At 46.8% G+C, this 16,685-nt stretch overlaps 1 protein-coding gene and 1 pseudogene across 16 annotated transcripts in view; one reads left to right on the top strand and one right to left on the bottom strand.

Moving 5' to 3' along the window:
- Nucleotides 1-16,685, bottom strand: part of Hdac4 (histone deacetylase 4) — a 250,023-nt gene that overhangs the window by 82,924 nt on the left and 150,414 nt on the right. For 15 of the 16 annotated variants that reach the window (XM_063267463.1, XM_063267465.1, XM_006245443.4 and 12 more), the window contains one exon: nucleotides 438-588. The exons of the other annotated variant lie outside the window; for it this stretch is intronic. In XM_063267463.1, the coding sequence (XP_063123533.1) occupies nucleotides 438-588 (151 nt within the window). The remainder of the gene's footprint in view (nucleotides 1-437; nucleotides 589-16,685) is intronic. 16 annotated transcript variants of the gene reach the window in all.
- On the top strand, nucleotides 14,822-14,961 carry LOC120094890 (small nucleolar RNA SNORA44; annotated as a pseudogene).

Here is a 16,685-nt window from a genome sequence, read left to right on the forward strand (position 1 = left end):
CACAGACTGTGCCCTCAGCTACAAGTACACCAATAGCCGGCACCCACTTTGGGGACACTTAGAAAACCTTTCCAAAGAAAAGAAAACACAAGGATGTCCTCAGAGTCAGAAGGTGATGTGCTTTACGGCTTTAATATTCTGTGCATCTATGAAGAGTACTGCCGAGCAGTCTGAAGATGCCTGACTCCACACGGGAGCCCCAAAATGCCCCGCACTCAGGCTGATACAGAGTCTTCCTTGACACCTGGATGAAGTCAGAAGCAGGGTCATTGGTTGGCCTCCAGACCCAATTAAAGTGACCTGAAACAATCACCCTGAAGACACTGATGACTCATGCGTGGGGTGACAAGCCCCTCCAGAGCTGCCTGGGGAAGCAGCACAGGCAACAGAGGCAGCGGGGCCAGCCCTGAGTCCTCACTGTGCCCACCAGCACTCACTCTCTTTGCCCTTCTCCTTGTTCTTGAGCTGCTGCAGCTTCTGCTCACGGTGCTGCTTCTCCAGCTCCTGCTCTTGCCGGTGCCGCTCCAGTTTCCGCTGGTGCTCCAGCAGCTCCTGCTGGTGCTTCATGGCCAGCATCTCCTGCTGCTGCTGCAGGCAGAGGAGGACAGAGGTCAGAGCCCTGGTGACCCACGGACACCCAGGAACCAGCCCACCACTCCCTGACTGGGGTTCCCAAGGTGCCATCTGTCTACCTGCCCATTCATCTAAGGTGCTACAGAGGACAAGTTGCCAAGGTTTAAAGTTCCTCTGCCCCTTTAAGGGCAAGATCACACAATAGCCTTGGATCTCTGCAGAGCACTGAAGAAGAGTAGGTGACTTTGAAAGCTGTGACTGTTCTTTGACCATGCTCCAGAGAGCAGAAATGGTGAGGCCAGCTAGGTATTTCCTTAGACATGGAAGACTCCCGAATGTCACCTCAAGTCCACATTTGTGCCACTCTGCTGCCAGAGTCCACACTGAGAGCATGCTTGCAACATACAAGGCAGGTCCAGAGGCAAGCCCAAGATTCTCAGGGTGAACGGAGAGACAATATGTGTGCCTCAGATATGCATTCATCTGAGAAATGCTGCCCACCTCAAAGCAGAATTAGTTACCAATAGGCAAAAAAGCACAGCAGGGCTGAGTCACAAACAAGCAAATCCAACAGGGTATCAGGTAAGTTCTAGAGCATGATCTGAAACATGATGAAGAAACTGGTGAGGGGAGGGAGGGGTCAGGGAGGAACGTGGGGACACTCCAGGACATGTGTCACCCACCCACAACCATGAAAATACACACCTAAAGCCTGTGTATCTCTATGTAGACATTAGAGCTCATGTTTCAAAATATGGCACATCTAATGGCGTGAAAATATAAAGTCCTTGTAACAAAGAGTTAAATACAGAAGGTAAGAAGCACCACTGCAGGACTTCAAATGAATACTGTCATAAATCCTTACAAGTGGAATGAGCTGCCCATACCAAGGCTGAGGCACAAAGAAAGGAAGGGTTCTTAGACATGGTCAAATGAATGGGGAAAGCGCTCACCCCACTGGTCAGATCCCTGTCACTGGTAAAGAAGACGCTTGCCTCCAGCCTGAGCCTGACCTCTCAGGGCCTCTTTCAACCTTCACTGACTTAGCAGGTGGCTATCCTGGGGGCATGGGTATGTTTTGGTGTTGCTCCCTCATGGAATGAAGAGTGGCAAGGAGCAGTGATCAAGGAATTGGCAACCAGGTGGCCTGTAGAATTTTCTATGGATAAAAATATGACAGTGTGCCCTCACCCAGAAGGAGTGATCAATAACTAAGTATGGAAACAGTCTAGAACAGAATGTCCAGCCACTTAAGACTGTGCAGGTCACAGCACAGAATATGGCCATGACAGGAAACCAACCGAGGCTTGGGACCTTTGGAGTGCTTTTCATGTAGACCTGAATCCTACAGCCCTAGAAGGTACTTGTGATGCCAATTGGTTAACCTTGCTTGCCAACTGACTGTATCTGGAAGCTAATGAAACCCCAGGGCTCTCCTCTGAGGCATTTTCTTTTCTCCTTTTCTTCTTTTTTTGCTAGAGGGTGTGCAGCTCTGGTTGGCCTAGAACACAGATGCCTCTGCCTGCTGAGTGCAGGGTTGAAGGTGTGCACCAACATGCCTGGATTTGTGAGGGATTTCTTAATCAGGTTATTTGAAGCAGAAGGAGCCATTCTAAGTCTGGGCCACACCCAGGGTGGCAGAATACATAAAGGAGATGGAGAAGGAAACTGCTCTTGTCTGCCTGCCCTTACTCCCAGTGGCACCTGACAGTGTGCTGCTGAGACTGCTGCTCCTCTGCCGATTTTATAGCAAACTCCATCTAACAGACTGAAGACCAGGACCTCTGTGCCAGATTGGGCTTACTGAAAATCAGGGAAAAAATACAGCTCTGCTCGTTTAGAGATCCCTGACAAAGAGGGAACAGTTCAAACGAGGACATTAAGGCAAAGCAGCAGCCTAAGGAACGTTTTGCATTAGGTGGGCGGACTCCTAAGCAGTTTCAATGATGGCCACATGGGAAAATAGCTAACCCTTCAACATATGCTTGACTATATGAACTAGCACACAAGTGAGCTATGTGAGGTCCAAGCATGTATGCATATATGAATGTGCAGAGGTGTGGTTTCAGTGAACATGTGTGAAGATGGCTGCACTTCACACATGGAATTTGTGCACTTCACATCTCTTATGTGGCCTCTAGCAAGGCTTTATGGAAGACAGACAGGATGTACCCAGAGATACCCAAAATGATGCTCGGTGATCATTCAAAAGAGGAGCTTAAGCCAACCTTCATGAACTGCGAATAGTACTGCATATAGCACGCCAGCTCCAGGGAGTCACCTGGAGAAGCCTCATCCTCCGCCATCCAGGAGAAAGCCAGGAGGTTAGCGCAGCAGCCACAGCTAACCCTGACACACACACACACACACACACACACACACACACACACACACACACACACACACACGCGCGCGCGCGCGCGCGCGCCCCTCAAGGTTCATGCTTCCAGAAGTGCCCAAGCTGCACAGAAGGCCTTCTTGAACCCTCCTCTAACCACAGGCCTTGCAGCTCCCTGGTTGGATTTCTTCCCAAGACCGTCTGTCACCAGCTTCCACAGTCAACTGCAGTACCAGGTAGACTGAAGAGGTGGGACTGTAAACTGCTCTGAGTTTGTTCCAATCAATATCATAATATGCCACCTACTTAGTATGGGAAAGTCAAGTCACATCATATCAAGAATGTGATGGAAAAGTGACAGCAATTGTATAATTGTTTCCACCCCAACAATCAAACCTGTGTGGCCCAGGCATAGAATACAGGAACTGAGCCACTGAGATTACTTTTAGTAAAACATAAGAACTTCATGAGCAAAACAAACAGGGCCACCAGCTTATTCATGCCATAGGCATAATAAAAGAGGTGCTGGACTCTGTCCTGTGGGGCTATCCTGGGAGACCCAGGCAAATTCTCAGGCTATCATACCTACTAGACACCCTGGGGCTGACTTAAGCTAGCCCTAGCCCCTAGGGCAGAGATTCTAGCTCTGTTCTCACTTGTGCAACCTGCAGAGTGAGCATCCCTGGTTTTCTTAGAGCTGTCCAGTCACAACTGTGGTTGGGTGCAGCAAAGATTTACTGGGCAGAGTGAGGAGGTGGCACTCTCTGTGCCATAGGGCCTGTCTCTGTAGACTTGCAAGGGCTTTCCTGAGAAAATCAGTTACTTCTACAAACATGTTCACTAAGAAGATTCATGTGGCAAAGGCCATTTGCACCCAGGTGTATGGCAGATTAACTGGAGAGGGTACAGGAATTTCCCCATAACAGCTCAGAAAAAGGAGAACTTGAAAGACTGTGTCCAGGCCTGCCCAGACCCTACAGTGGGTACCTTTTCCACAGAAAGGCCACTTGCAGAAAGCCTAACACTGTGCCCAGCAACAGTGGGTGCAGGGGGGAGCCAGTGAAGGCCAACAGACTCCTGGCTCTCTTGTTTATATTTCAAACAGCCACTAAAATGGCCTCTAAAGTGGCCCTCTGCCCTGAGCTGGCACCATGCTTCAACAGACTGTGAGGTGACATAGCAGGAAGGAAAGATGGGCAGGCCAGCTGCGTGGCCTGGCTTGATCTGTCCTCATAGAAGCACTGCACACTTGCTACCTGCCTTCCCCATGCTTCCACTGGGCAGTAGTACTGTCCCACAATGAAACCAAATGACAAGGCGTGTGAAGACACTCTGAAGGTCTGATAAGAGGTTGGTATGGGTACTTCTACTCCTTTATCTTGAGTCTGTTTCTGAAAGACATCCCCTAAAGAGGACAGCGTCTTACAGCGGATAGCTGAAAGTCAAGAGGAAGTTATCAGGGAACTAGCCGGATGGATGGGGTGAGGGACCAAACCCAAGAGATTTACAGCATCAAAATTGCATCGTCATTTGGCTACCCTTCTTGCTAGCAGTCAGTATAGATAGGTTTAAAGACAGGATCTCGGCTCCTCCCACTCAATGGCATTGAACCATGAATCCGGCTCCAGGACTTACAATAACTTCAGGCTGGTAACATTTTTCTATTCTTTATATAAAATCAAACTATAACACCTTGCACTAAAAGTAAAGGCATGAAGATTAAGTCACATCCTCTATTAGCTTCAGTCCAAGAGACTCTTCCCAATCATTCTAGGGAAACCCCAGTGTGAGGACAGAGCCACATACCCATGGACTATAGGGCTGCCAGAATAACATGTGTAGGGTCAAAGAGTGCTTAAAGGTATGGTGATGGTGTCCACAGGTGATGCTCCCTCAATGGGTCACTAGGCAACTGGCATCAGGTTAACTCTTTACCTGCTGAAATCACCTTCAGAAAGCAAACATGGCAGCATTTTGAAAATAATAGTGTAATTAGTTTATAATCATCCATTCCAAGAAGCAGCCCTACATAACTAGCCCTGCTCAGAGTCCCCCAACTCAGGCGCACAGAGTGGGTCACTGCTGAAGAGTCTCACAGTTCCTCCCTTAGTTTCCTGTTACAGTCACGAAGACATGCAAACCTGAAATTCAAGAGGCACAGATTACAAGTAATGACCAGCTTCCCAAAGACACTCCACAACAATGCTTCTGGTCCTGTGTGAGTGTCACAACATCTTGAAGTCATGTTGCTAGCTAGGGCAGAAAGAACTAATCAGATCTGTGCTCCTCAGCCCGTCACCATAGAACTCTGGCAGTGACCCTCTGTGCCCCAGGCCCTTGGAACCTACTTTCTTTCCTTTCTCTGACTACACACAACATGTTACAAGGATCTTCCTCGTTGGCTTCCCAAGGGTAGGGACTGTACTGTCTAGGGAGAAGACACCATTGAGTGTAGAATCCAGACCATAATAACAAGTCTTCTGGAAGGGTTGACTTTACCCATGGGTAAAACTTAGCTATCTGTACTTAGTAACTCACCACCATACCCAAGACTCTGCCATGGTAGAGGGAGAACTGCTGAGAGGAGATCACATCACCAAAGGAAAGTTTAAAATGAGGTGACCAAAGTGTGGTGGCCTGAGTGAGAACAGGCTCATGTATTTGAGTACTTGGTCCCCAGTCCGTGGAACTGTTTGGGAAGGATTAGAAAGTGTGCCACTAGGGGCAGGCTTTGAGATTCCAAAAGCAGTCTCTTGATATCAAGTCTCTTGATATAAAAGTGACTGCAGTGGGAACAGGAAATTCTTTTGTAGAAAAAGTACAGAAATTCTTCTATAAATTGCCTTGGTCATGGTGTCTTAGCATAGTCACAGAAAAGAAAGACACATAGACTAATTTTTCTAAGAAACAAAAACAAAACCAGCAACAGCAGCCCCACTATTCTAACCAGAACTTAAACCAGGTTCACTTTTGAGCCACACTCTTATCCCAAACTTAGTTTAATTGACCCCCAACTTTTAAATGTATTAGACATTCAATTTACTAGATATTTTTTTTCAGTGTAAACCCAATCGGACTTTTCAAAAGTAAACAAAAATGAAAGCTTTCTATGCTAAAGGTCTGATGCTGAGGACGGGTGTTCATCCACTGCTCCAGCAGGGCAGCGAATCTTCTGGGTCTCTAGGAAGCTCCCATTATCCCTACTGATTACTGACCAGCCAATCAGAAGAGGTTACAATCAAGCTCAAGTTTCCTAACACATGGTACTAACACCATAATGCTGCTCACAGCATTGCTCAAACACCAACCTTTCTGGCCCAGCCTCAACAGAACTCAAGCTGAAGCAAAGGCCATGTAGGAAGCTGTTTTGTAGACCTGAGGGGTAATTCTTGACCCTAATATTCCCAGGGCTGGAATTTCAGGTACTGTGTGTGAGTCTGTATGTGTGTGTCCTACAGCCACATGTGCCCAGCTGATTTAAAAGGCACATAGACTTTAACATAAGGGATGACCCTCACAGCAAGACTTCTTTTCAAAGGTGTGTGTTAGTTACTTTTCTCATTATTTTGACAAAATATTGGACAAAAGTATCTTAAGTATGTATTTGGACTCAAGAGTTGGTGTGCTGGATAGTTCTATGTCAACTTGACACAAGGTAAAATCATTTGAGATGAGGGAATCTCAATTGAGAAAATGCTTTCATAACAGTTGAGTTGTAGACAGCCTGTAGGGCATTTTCTTAATTAGTGATTGATGGGGGAGGGCCCAGCCCATTGTGGGTGGTGCCATCCCTGGGCTGGTAGTCAGATTAATTTCTCGTTTTCATTCAGTCCAGGACCCCAGTCTATGGAACAGTGTTGTCCATATTTAGGGTTTATCTTCCCACCTCAATTAACCCAATCTAGAATGCTAAGACATGTCATATGTTTGTCTCCTAGGTAATTCTAGCAGGTCCTGTCAAGTTGACAATATTAAAAAGGCAAGGGTGTTTTTCTGACTAGAAGTAATACCAAGGAGCTGGAGAGAGAGATGGTTCAGCAGTTAAGAGCACTGGGTGCTCTTCCAGAGGATACCAGTTCAATTCCCAGCATCTATACAGCAGCTAACCACTGTCTATAACTCCAGTTCCAGGGCTTCTGACACACTTGCACAGACACACATGCAGGCAAAACACCAATGAATATAAAATGAAAATAAATTATATGTAAGAAAGTAATAGCAAATGTGAAATTAAGAATAAGTAAATCACCTACAGTTGATCACCAGGAAATCTAGCTCAGCAATACAGAAACTCTAGACTTAAACCAGACTCAAACTACCCATAGACACTGGGCCAACTTCCTCACGTCAGTACGTCTCAAAAAAAAAAAAATATTGTGTGGTTTTGTGTAAAGGCTTGGTATAACTGGGTAAGCATACCCAGTATTTTCAATGAAAGCTGGTTCCTGACCCATTTTGACAGCTAGGGAGAGACTCTAACATCCAGCAGCCTGACCTGTGTGGTCTGGAGAACGTTCTACAACAGCTATGCTTGTCGTTTTGGATGAGTGACTTCAATAAGCGTAGAGCAAGCAAAAGATCACGATAAACAGCAAGTGGTAGATAGCTAGGAACAACAGACAGACAGACAGACAGACAGACAGACAGACAGACTGTAAAAGACTATCACACTAGACATGCACAGCACTAGCAGAGAAGACTACAGACTGAGAGAGCAGAAGAAAGGTAATGTCAGATTGGAGGCTTATAACCAGCAGGCCTAAGTCACTGGGAAAACCCCACCAAGGCAGGCACCAGGAGTTCCCAGGTTAGAATGTCTCTTGTAGAGCAAAGTGTCCCTTCCCTTCTGGTGAGGCTTCCAATAAAATGAACAGCAACAGACAGATTCATCAAATCCTACTCATATCCAGCAGAAACCAACTGGAGTGGTTGAGATAGTCAGTGGGAGTTCCTGGTTGTGCTTTCTCAATGGCTGAACTTCCAGCTTCCTGTTCCCACTGCAGGCACTTTTACATCAGGAGACAAACAACAGTAGCCTCCTCTGCAAAAGGCTTTCCTCCTGGCTGTTCCCAGCACAATGTTTTATGCTCCTTGTCACAGAACTGGGGGTGGGAGGGTCAGCTTATCTCCAGACAAGGGATACTTTCAGACTTATATGCTTGAGTCTGAAATGGGGAAGAGAACACCACTTCCAGAGCCAGTTTTTTAGTGAGTTCTAATAGTACAAGATAATTTACCAATAAAATGTACACTATATATGCCCTCCCATGTAGGGGGTATGGCTGCCTTCATGCTTCCTAGAGTGAATTATGCACTGATCTTGCTGCCACAGACTAATTCTGGCCATGATACCTTCAGTCCTCACTCTTTGGGTACCAGCAGGGCCAGAAAGCTGTCAGTGAATCCGGGATAGTCACACAGCTGATGGCCAAAGTCAAAAAGAGTAGCTAGAGAAGGGTCACTGCCAGCTCTGCTAGTTCTCCTTGACATATGCCAGACAGACCCAGTTAGGCTAAATGTCATATTTAACATGTTAACCTCAAGGACTAGAGGAAGAGAATGAGAGTTGCCACCCTGTAGATGGGAGCTACCAGGAATAGGCCAGCTAGCAAGGGCAATTAACAGTTCAGGCCCTATGGGCATGAACCCACTTTTCCCACCACTACCACTGTGGGACTCAAGCCAAGCTAAGGAAATGCATGATCCTTCTTCCCTCTCAATGTTGCACACACAGTTTAGCTGCAGATAAACCATGTTCAAGATTGTGTGTGGCTGTGATGGTGCAGACTATACCAGCTCCCAAGCAGCTTGTCCTGGAGTACAGCTGGCCTGTTCTTAAGCCGTCCATGTTGTACAAGGCCCATTGGTCTATCCAGATGTAGACAAACAACTCTCTTACCATCTACCTTCATGTTATTACCATCTTACCATCTCTTTCCACCTACCTTCATGTTATTAAAAAGTTAACACTGGATAAAGTGAGGGTAAATCAAGCGCATCTTGAAGAGTAAAATCCAAGTATGGGCAAACTGTGAGAAGGAAGAGGTAAGAAGGGGACAACCAGAATGCTGTGGTAAATCCTGTCTGTGTTGATGGACCTAGATATTTATTTCCTTACAGCTACCAAAGCTCAATGTGCTATTCTGTAGCTTTATTTAAAGATGCCCAGAGAGCCTTTAAGGCAGAATCTCATGTGCTTTCCTGAGATAAGATATGCTTTTTTACTCAAATATACTAACAGCATGAGCGTGGACCTGCTGACTGGCAGGATGTGTGTTGTTTGTCCATGGTTTGTAATGGAGCATTTGGGATTAAAATGTCCAGGGCTCTCAATGAGAAACCCTTTTTATCTCCACTGGACCAAGTGGCTCAGATCCAAAGGCAACCTCATCACAGCACCCTGGAAACGATTCATTCTTCCAGGCACACTCAGCACTGAGCCACACCCCCATGGTCTGAGCCCATACACTCAAGTGGTAAGAAGACCAGCAGGTGCACTGTCCATCCGGAAGGTCTAAGGATATAAGGCAAGTGCCAACAGTGGAGCCTGTGCCAGAGTTGGTATAGGAGGTATCCCGTGGGCCAGACAATAGATACAGGGTGTCAAGAATAACGGAGGTAGTCAGGAAGAAACAACAGGAGTCGTCTAAGGGCAGAGACCCAAAGCAACACAGCAGCCTTCGTGTGTTCGTTCTCTCTCTCTCTCTCTCTCTCTCTCTCTCTCTCTCTCTCTGTGTGTGTGTGTGTGTGTGTGTGTGTGTGCATGTGTGTGCGCGCGCATGTGAGAGACTGTGCACCTCCTGGAGTATACAGCTCTTCTACCCCATCTATCAATAGCCAGACTCCCAACTTTTCCTTCAAGCTTTAGCTCAGCACTGCACTCTTCTGGCCATGGCACCTTAGGTACCAGCAGGGCCTAGCCTTCAAAATACTAATACACAGAGGGTGCCAGTGAACCTGGGATAGCCACACAACTGATGGCCAGAGTCAGCACAGAGTAGACAGTGTTAGTTGCTTTTGTCTTACCATATTCAAGGTTCTATGAAGAGTATCAACTTCTACTGTTAGCTCGTTAACAGTAAGCTAACAGTAGCTTGTCTTGTCTGCAGACACCTCAACCCAGAGGAGAAAGCAGAGCTAAAAGACACTTGGGAAACACAAAGCCTAGTGCTCAGGAGCCAGAGCTCCTGGCACAAATGAGGTATAGTCAGGATGGCATCAGAGTGGCCATCAATGCTCTTGAGTAGAAGGTGAACTTGAACCCCAGGTGCAGGAATGATCTGCATAACTTCTTCGGGCTAATAAAGCTGACCAGGTAATGAAGACCATGACTTCCCAGTATCAGGCAGGGGCATAGGGTCCTTCCCTACCATGAATAGGGTTGCAAGCAACATGCCCTGGGCTTCTTGGAACAAGTAGTGTAAAGGTTAATCTTCACTGGTAACTTGGTAAGAAGCACCAAGGAAACAACCCTGGGTGCATCTGTAAGGCTGTTTCCAGAAACACCCTTAACAGATGGGCCCTGGGCTGGGGCCCCAGAGTATAAAAGGAAAAAAAAAAACAAAAAACAAAAAACCAAGTGGTAAACATCAAAATTGATCTCTCTCTGATCCTGACGGATTCAGAAATAACCAGCCACTTCATGCTTTTGCCACCATGCCTCACTGAGCACCGACTGTATCAGACTGTATCCCCTTTTCAGCTGTGAGGTGAAATGAACCCTTTCTCCCTCAAGTTGGGGTTATTCAGTTCTGGTCACAGTACTGAGTAAAGTAACTATCACTACCAGGGTCATACAACCAAGTTCCCTTTCTCTGGAGTTGGCCACCTGAGCTTGAGCACTGGTCTGCTGCTTAGACTATAAAGATTTTGGAGGCTGGGGCATGGGAAGGAGCACTCTGATGCTGCTGCTCCTTCAGAGAGGCTGTGGTCTTGGCTGACAGGAAGATAGCAGTAGGATGTAAGTCAGGACTCTGCAGAGGCGGCTGCCTAGAGCTCAGAGCAGGGACTGTCCCACAGGGCCAGGAGGGTCTCAGATCTAAGCTGTGGAAATTTCAGTTAATTCAGAAGAAAATAGAAGGAAACATTTTTGTCTGCAGATAACATGAGTAACCCAGAAAAAGAAATCACTATCAGAAAACTCTATTTGTTACTCTAGATTACATGTAAGAATGAAGTCCAGGGCTCGTCTATACACTGGCAGTAAGTGAGCGTGAAAAAAAAATGCAGAAAGATTTATTCACAATAAAGACAAAAATAGAATACGTTCCAGATTAAACATTTATAAGCATTAAGGGAAAAATAAAACCAATTTACTAGGGTAGAAATATAAATAAACAAAAAACTTGTTTCTCACGTACAAATTTAATACTAGGAAGCCATTACCCAACAATCCTGGCATAATTGTGGGGACATCATGAGAACGGTTGTGAAGTTCATCATGGAAGAGAAACAGGCCCGACAAGCCCAGCAAACTCTTGGCAGAGGGACACGGTGTGGAGAGATGGGCAGTCATTCTAATGTCTATGTGGGTACCATCCGAACTGCACTGTGCCAGCGTAAGAATGTAGCAAGGGAACAAGCTAGAAACAGTCACAGACATGTAAATGGGACACATGAGAGGGAACAGAAGTGGCATTTTTAATCTGTTCAGAAAGCACATTTGATTCATGATAGGAAAAGTAGGTGACTACTCTGTATCAAGTGAGAATGAAGAGCGGAGGCTGGAATAATGTCCTTATTCATAAAGAGCACTCCTACACCTACAAGAAACGACCAGCACTGCAAGTGAAAACAGAACAGAGAATCATAGAAGAAATGCAGACAGCCATGAGGCCCACAGAGAAGGCTGAGAACACTGGCAGTTAGCGATGTGCAGGCCATGTGCTAGCTAACTTTCTACCAACTTTACATAGGTTAGGAGTCATCTAAGAGGAGGGAACCCTAGCCGAGAAAATGCCTCCATAATACTGGACTGTAGGCAAGCCTGTAGCACATTTCTTTAAAGAATGATTGATATAGGATGTGAGTGGGACCATCCTTGGGCTGGTGTTCCTGGGTGTGTAAGAAAGGAGGCTGAGCAAGCCATCAGGAACAAGCCACTAAGCAGCATCCCTCCACGGCCTCTGCCTCAGCTCCTGCCTCCAGGTTCCCAGCGTAAGTTCCTGTTCTGCCTTCCTTCAGTGATAGAATATGGATGTGGAAACATGAGCCATATAAAATCTGTCCTCCCCAGCTTGCTTTTGGTCATGGTGTTTCTGCATTGCAATAGTAACAATCCTGACTAAGACATGCAGGAGATGTGGGAGAGGATAGTGAGGTCAATGAAGGAAGGACAGATGGAGAGGTGGCCATTGCTATCACATTGTAGTACCCGCCCCACAGCAAGCCCCTGTGGCCCAGGGTCTGTGTCATAGCAGTGTGGATGCTCTTCTCTGCTTGCTCCTAGCAGAATGGATGTTCTCTAAACCTTTCATTGCCTCCCAGCCAGCCTCTCAGGATGCTCTATGTCTAGGATACGCAGGATGCTCTGGCAGCTTCTAAGTAAGTTCATCTAGGAAAGTCAGTTTCTGTGTCACTCATTCTAGAGTATCCGGTGCCTCCTCAGGTGGGGGACTGGATTTACATGGGAAACTCAATAATGGAAAAGGGAAGCTGAGTCAGGGCTCATCCGAACAGTACATGTAGCCAGTCACCATAATTAAACATTTAATTCTTTAACCAAAGGGACAGGTTAGAAGGGGCAGTGTGTACATGCACATTCAGGATGGAGTAAGTAAGCAACCTTCTCCCAGAGGAGGGAACTGCTGTACCAAGTCCTAATGGAGAGCAAGGCTGGCCATGTGCCCAGGTCAACTCTGGGGCCTGAAGGCTCTGTGGAGAAGGAAAGGGGCAGGGCCCAAGGCTATCTTGCTAACCCTGAACTACTTTTCAAATATAAATACTCGAACGTGCATTTCTTTGGTTAAAAAAGTACTTTTAAATACTAAAAATAATACTGAAAACCCACAAAGTGGGTATTCTGGGCCACTCTCTTGATTTTCCATGCCACCTGGGTCTGAAACAGCGACAGCCTCTATAAGGGCAATTCTAGCTAATGACATAGCACCGCCTCTCCATTCAGCCACCCCATCCGCCTCAGGCTGGGGAGAAATGAGCAGAAGAGTGGGGTTTGCAGCAGTGATAGGGCGATTCTGAGAATTACAACCCCTGGAAAGACCTTGTTTACCCCAAATTACCAACTGAAGTTTTACTTTAAAAACTACTCCTGTTCCAATTATAAATTCTATTCAAATTGACTGATGATTTAATGACATTAATTAGATTGTGTGTTCAAAAAATCTGTCTGACAAACACCACTGCCAAGTGTCGTTGACAATATGACGGCATGAGGAGAGTTTAAACCGTCAAAACAAAAGATTGCTAATGCAAGGACACAATTACACCGTCTCTAAAGGCTTTTTTTGATCTCAATTTTAATGAAAAAAAAATGATTAGAACACAAAGGAAAAATGTAACCTTGAATTTCTATAATTCTCAGGTTCTGTCCCAGAGGCCAGCTCTGAAGTTAGATTTCTGGCTTATGGCATCTCTTCTAGAGTCTAGAAATGTGGGGTAGAGGAGCACATTGCTAGGGGCTCACCTGGGCTGACACTAGATGTCTAAGTGCTAAGTGACCGGCCAGAGAAGTGCACCCTGGCTGAGGGGATCCTAATTCAAGGGTCTTCTTTATCCTTCTTGCTCCTTTCCTGAAAACTCACAAAGGTAAGGAGGTTTATTTCTGAGACTCCCACTGTTCAAATCATGGGAATACCTTTAATCAACTGACAGAACAAGAACACAACTGACTATTCACTACACCTGCTGGAGTGCCCACTGCACATCCGGTTCTATCTGCCTGTCACGCTGCATGCTGCTGACAAGGATCATGTGTACAAACAGCTGTGGCTAGGAATGCTCAATGGATAGGACAGGTAAACCATAGTTCAGCAGAGCTCCCTAGTCTATCTTTGGCCAGGGTCTAGACTGGGTCTGGAGGAAAGCCAGTGCATGCATAGGTATGGCTAGTTCTGAGGTACAGTACAGTAAGGGCGTGTCCAGCTCAGGTCCACCGCCCTGAACCTGTGTCTCACAGCACAGGGCTCACTCTACCATTTTCTAGCTTTTGGTCTGATCTTTACTTGTACCACCCAAAAGTCCTGAATTAGCATAGGTGAATCCCTGGCAGAGCTCCTTTGTATACAGAGCCAGCTTCCAGAGAGGGACTCAGGCCCAGAAACTTGGCTACAGAACCAGCCTCTGGGACAGGAACTCCAAAGCACAGCAAAAAACTCACTGGTACAGGACAGTGATCATCCTACAGGCCTGTCCAGAGGTGCAATGCAGCATCAAGACCTGGAAGCACAGCTAAGGGACAGACTATGAACTTTTAAAAACAGCGAGAAGGGGCCATGATGGCATTGGGTCAGGAAGCTGCTATGGAGGAGCTGTGAGGGGTGGCCACATAAAACACAGAAAATGCTAAGACTTTGGGGTTAAATTGCTTTTGCAGAGGCACAGATATGTGAGTCTATGGCCCATGTTGAGAATAAGGCAGCAGCCTGGTGAGGTGGCACTCAGTCAGCTGGCACATCAGGGTCACTGGGTGCCATTGCCTAAAATGACTTCTACGCTTTCCTGCTGGCACGTGGCCAGTGCCTGAGGCCAGCCTGAAACACCTAGCTCCTAGTCCTGGAAAATGGGTGCCATGGGAGGTGGGCATGGCCAGCTTCAGCAAAGTGCTGGACAATTGTCAGCGAGGCTTTCTTTCCTAGGTCAGTTGTTGCCCTCTCCCACCAGGCAGAAAGGACTCAAGGATGAAGAGCCTGGTCCTGGTAGAGTGAGTCCTTAACTAGCCCACTCCACACCTAAGAGCATGGAGAGCAATGGCCCCACATCCCCGGACACTTAAGAGAGCAACCACCCTCCAACTGCATGCCAGAGTAACGGAGAGACTTTGACAGCCCAGGTTATCACAGTGCCTGCTGTTGCCACTCAGCTCTCCTATATGTTTTTCCACTGGAGTTATGAGCTGCCTGTCCTTCTGTCCTGTGGTATTCAAAACAAACTTTCCTTCTGCAGTGTGCACTTGGGCGGTTCTTGGAAGAGTGAGGAGACAGCCTGTCAGCCTCTGCTCATTAACCTAAGGACCATGTGACCAGTGAGGTGGCCATCTTGTGATTTGGTCTGCATTATTTGTTGGAAAAATGCCACAAGAAGATCACACTGGGATTTAGAAGTTTCTGGCTAATACTTAGCCAGGTAGCCTTTTGTGGCCAGATTGGTCTACAAAGAGAAACAGCATTTTGGAAAAGTGAAATACCTTTGTAACCTAACATGCAATTGGTTCAATAAAGACTTCAAATTTCAAAAAAAAAAAAAAAGAGAGAGCAACCACCACAATACCAACGCCCCCAGCCTTCTTATAGGCAGCTCTTAGAGCCCAGAGTGAGGCTTCTAGATCCTCTTTTCTCACAAGGCCCAAGCAGGACAATGTTCTCAGCACACACATTCCTGAAAGGGAACCTAGAGCTGCTCTCGGGCCTGTTCACCAGGGCAGGCAGAGCTCTGCTATCTAAACCAGGGAAGAACCTTGTGTAGCCCTTCAGCAATCCCCAGTACAGGACACTCCCATGGCTTATGAGACTGGTCTAGTGACGGCAGCATGGTAGAGTGGTTAGTACTAATCCAAGTCCAGGGGTCCTAGATGCTGGGACTCTATCTTGGTCCTGTTCTCTTGGGTGGGCAAGGTGGCTCTGGGAAAGTTGCTCCTGTGGAGTGGCTAGACTAGGACAGAGATGTCTGACTACACCCTCCAGGTAGGCCTCAGATGAGAATACCCTGACCAACACAGTGCAATCACATGACACTCAGGGCAGGACCCAGTGGCTGCTCCTGAATCCCTTACCCATAGAGAACACTGTTTGTTGTTGAAGCTATGATGTATGGCATGACTCTCTTACACAGCTGTGAGCAACTTGAACAGCTCGTGTGGGACGCTTTTTGCTTTACTGTGACAACTGCAAACGTTTCTACAGGACAGTGTGGCTCGACATGGGTCTCAGTGGAGAGATTCCCGGCCTGTCGGCTTCGCCATGTATCTACATGCCACTCTTGTAGGTTTCTCTTCAGGTTACTTCATCTGAAATTCTGGGATCAGATTAAATAGCTGTAGAGAGTAGGCATTAAAAAGGTCTTCACTAACAGTTTTTTTTTTTAACTTGTTCTTTTTTGGGGGAGGGGAAAGGGGAAGGGATTGTCTCAGGGAGAAATCTGAGAAAAACACAGTAAACCCTGAATCCTCTGAGGTGTCCGTCACGTTTTGGCCTGTCTTCCTGCTGGCCATCTTCCTACATGTATTTTTAGAAAGTAGCTTTTATACCATGAGGTCCTGAGTTTCTTTAGGATGTGTGAGGCCTGGGACATTTGCAGCAGCCTTACAGTGAGGGCCACCTGGTTCCTGGGCCTTGACATTCTGTGGGTAAGACTGTGTGTGCCTTGGGGACAGAAGGAAGCACGTGCCACGTAGAGGGTATTTGGTTCTCAGGTCTTAGCATTCCATAGGTGATGCCAATCCTGAGAACAGAAGGAGCAGGTGTCGCCCAGAAGGGACCTGGTCCATGAGACCAGAAACTAGATGAAGGTCATCCATCTAGGGCACAGAGAGAGGAGCTATCACCTGTCTGTGCCTCAGCAACAGATGACACCATGCCAACCATGGGAGGAAGAGGCAGTG

The sequence above is a fragment of the Rattus norvegicus genome, chromosome 9 (genome assembly GCF_036323735.1).
Source record: "Rattus norvegicus strain BN/NHsdMcwi chromosome 9, GRCr8, whole genome shotgun sequence".
Taxonomy (NCBI): Eukaryota; Metazoa; Chordata; class Mammalia; order Rodentia; family Muridae; genus Rattus; species Rattus norvegicus.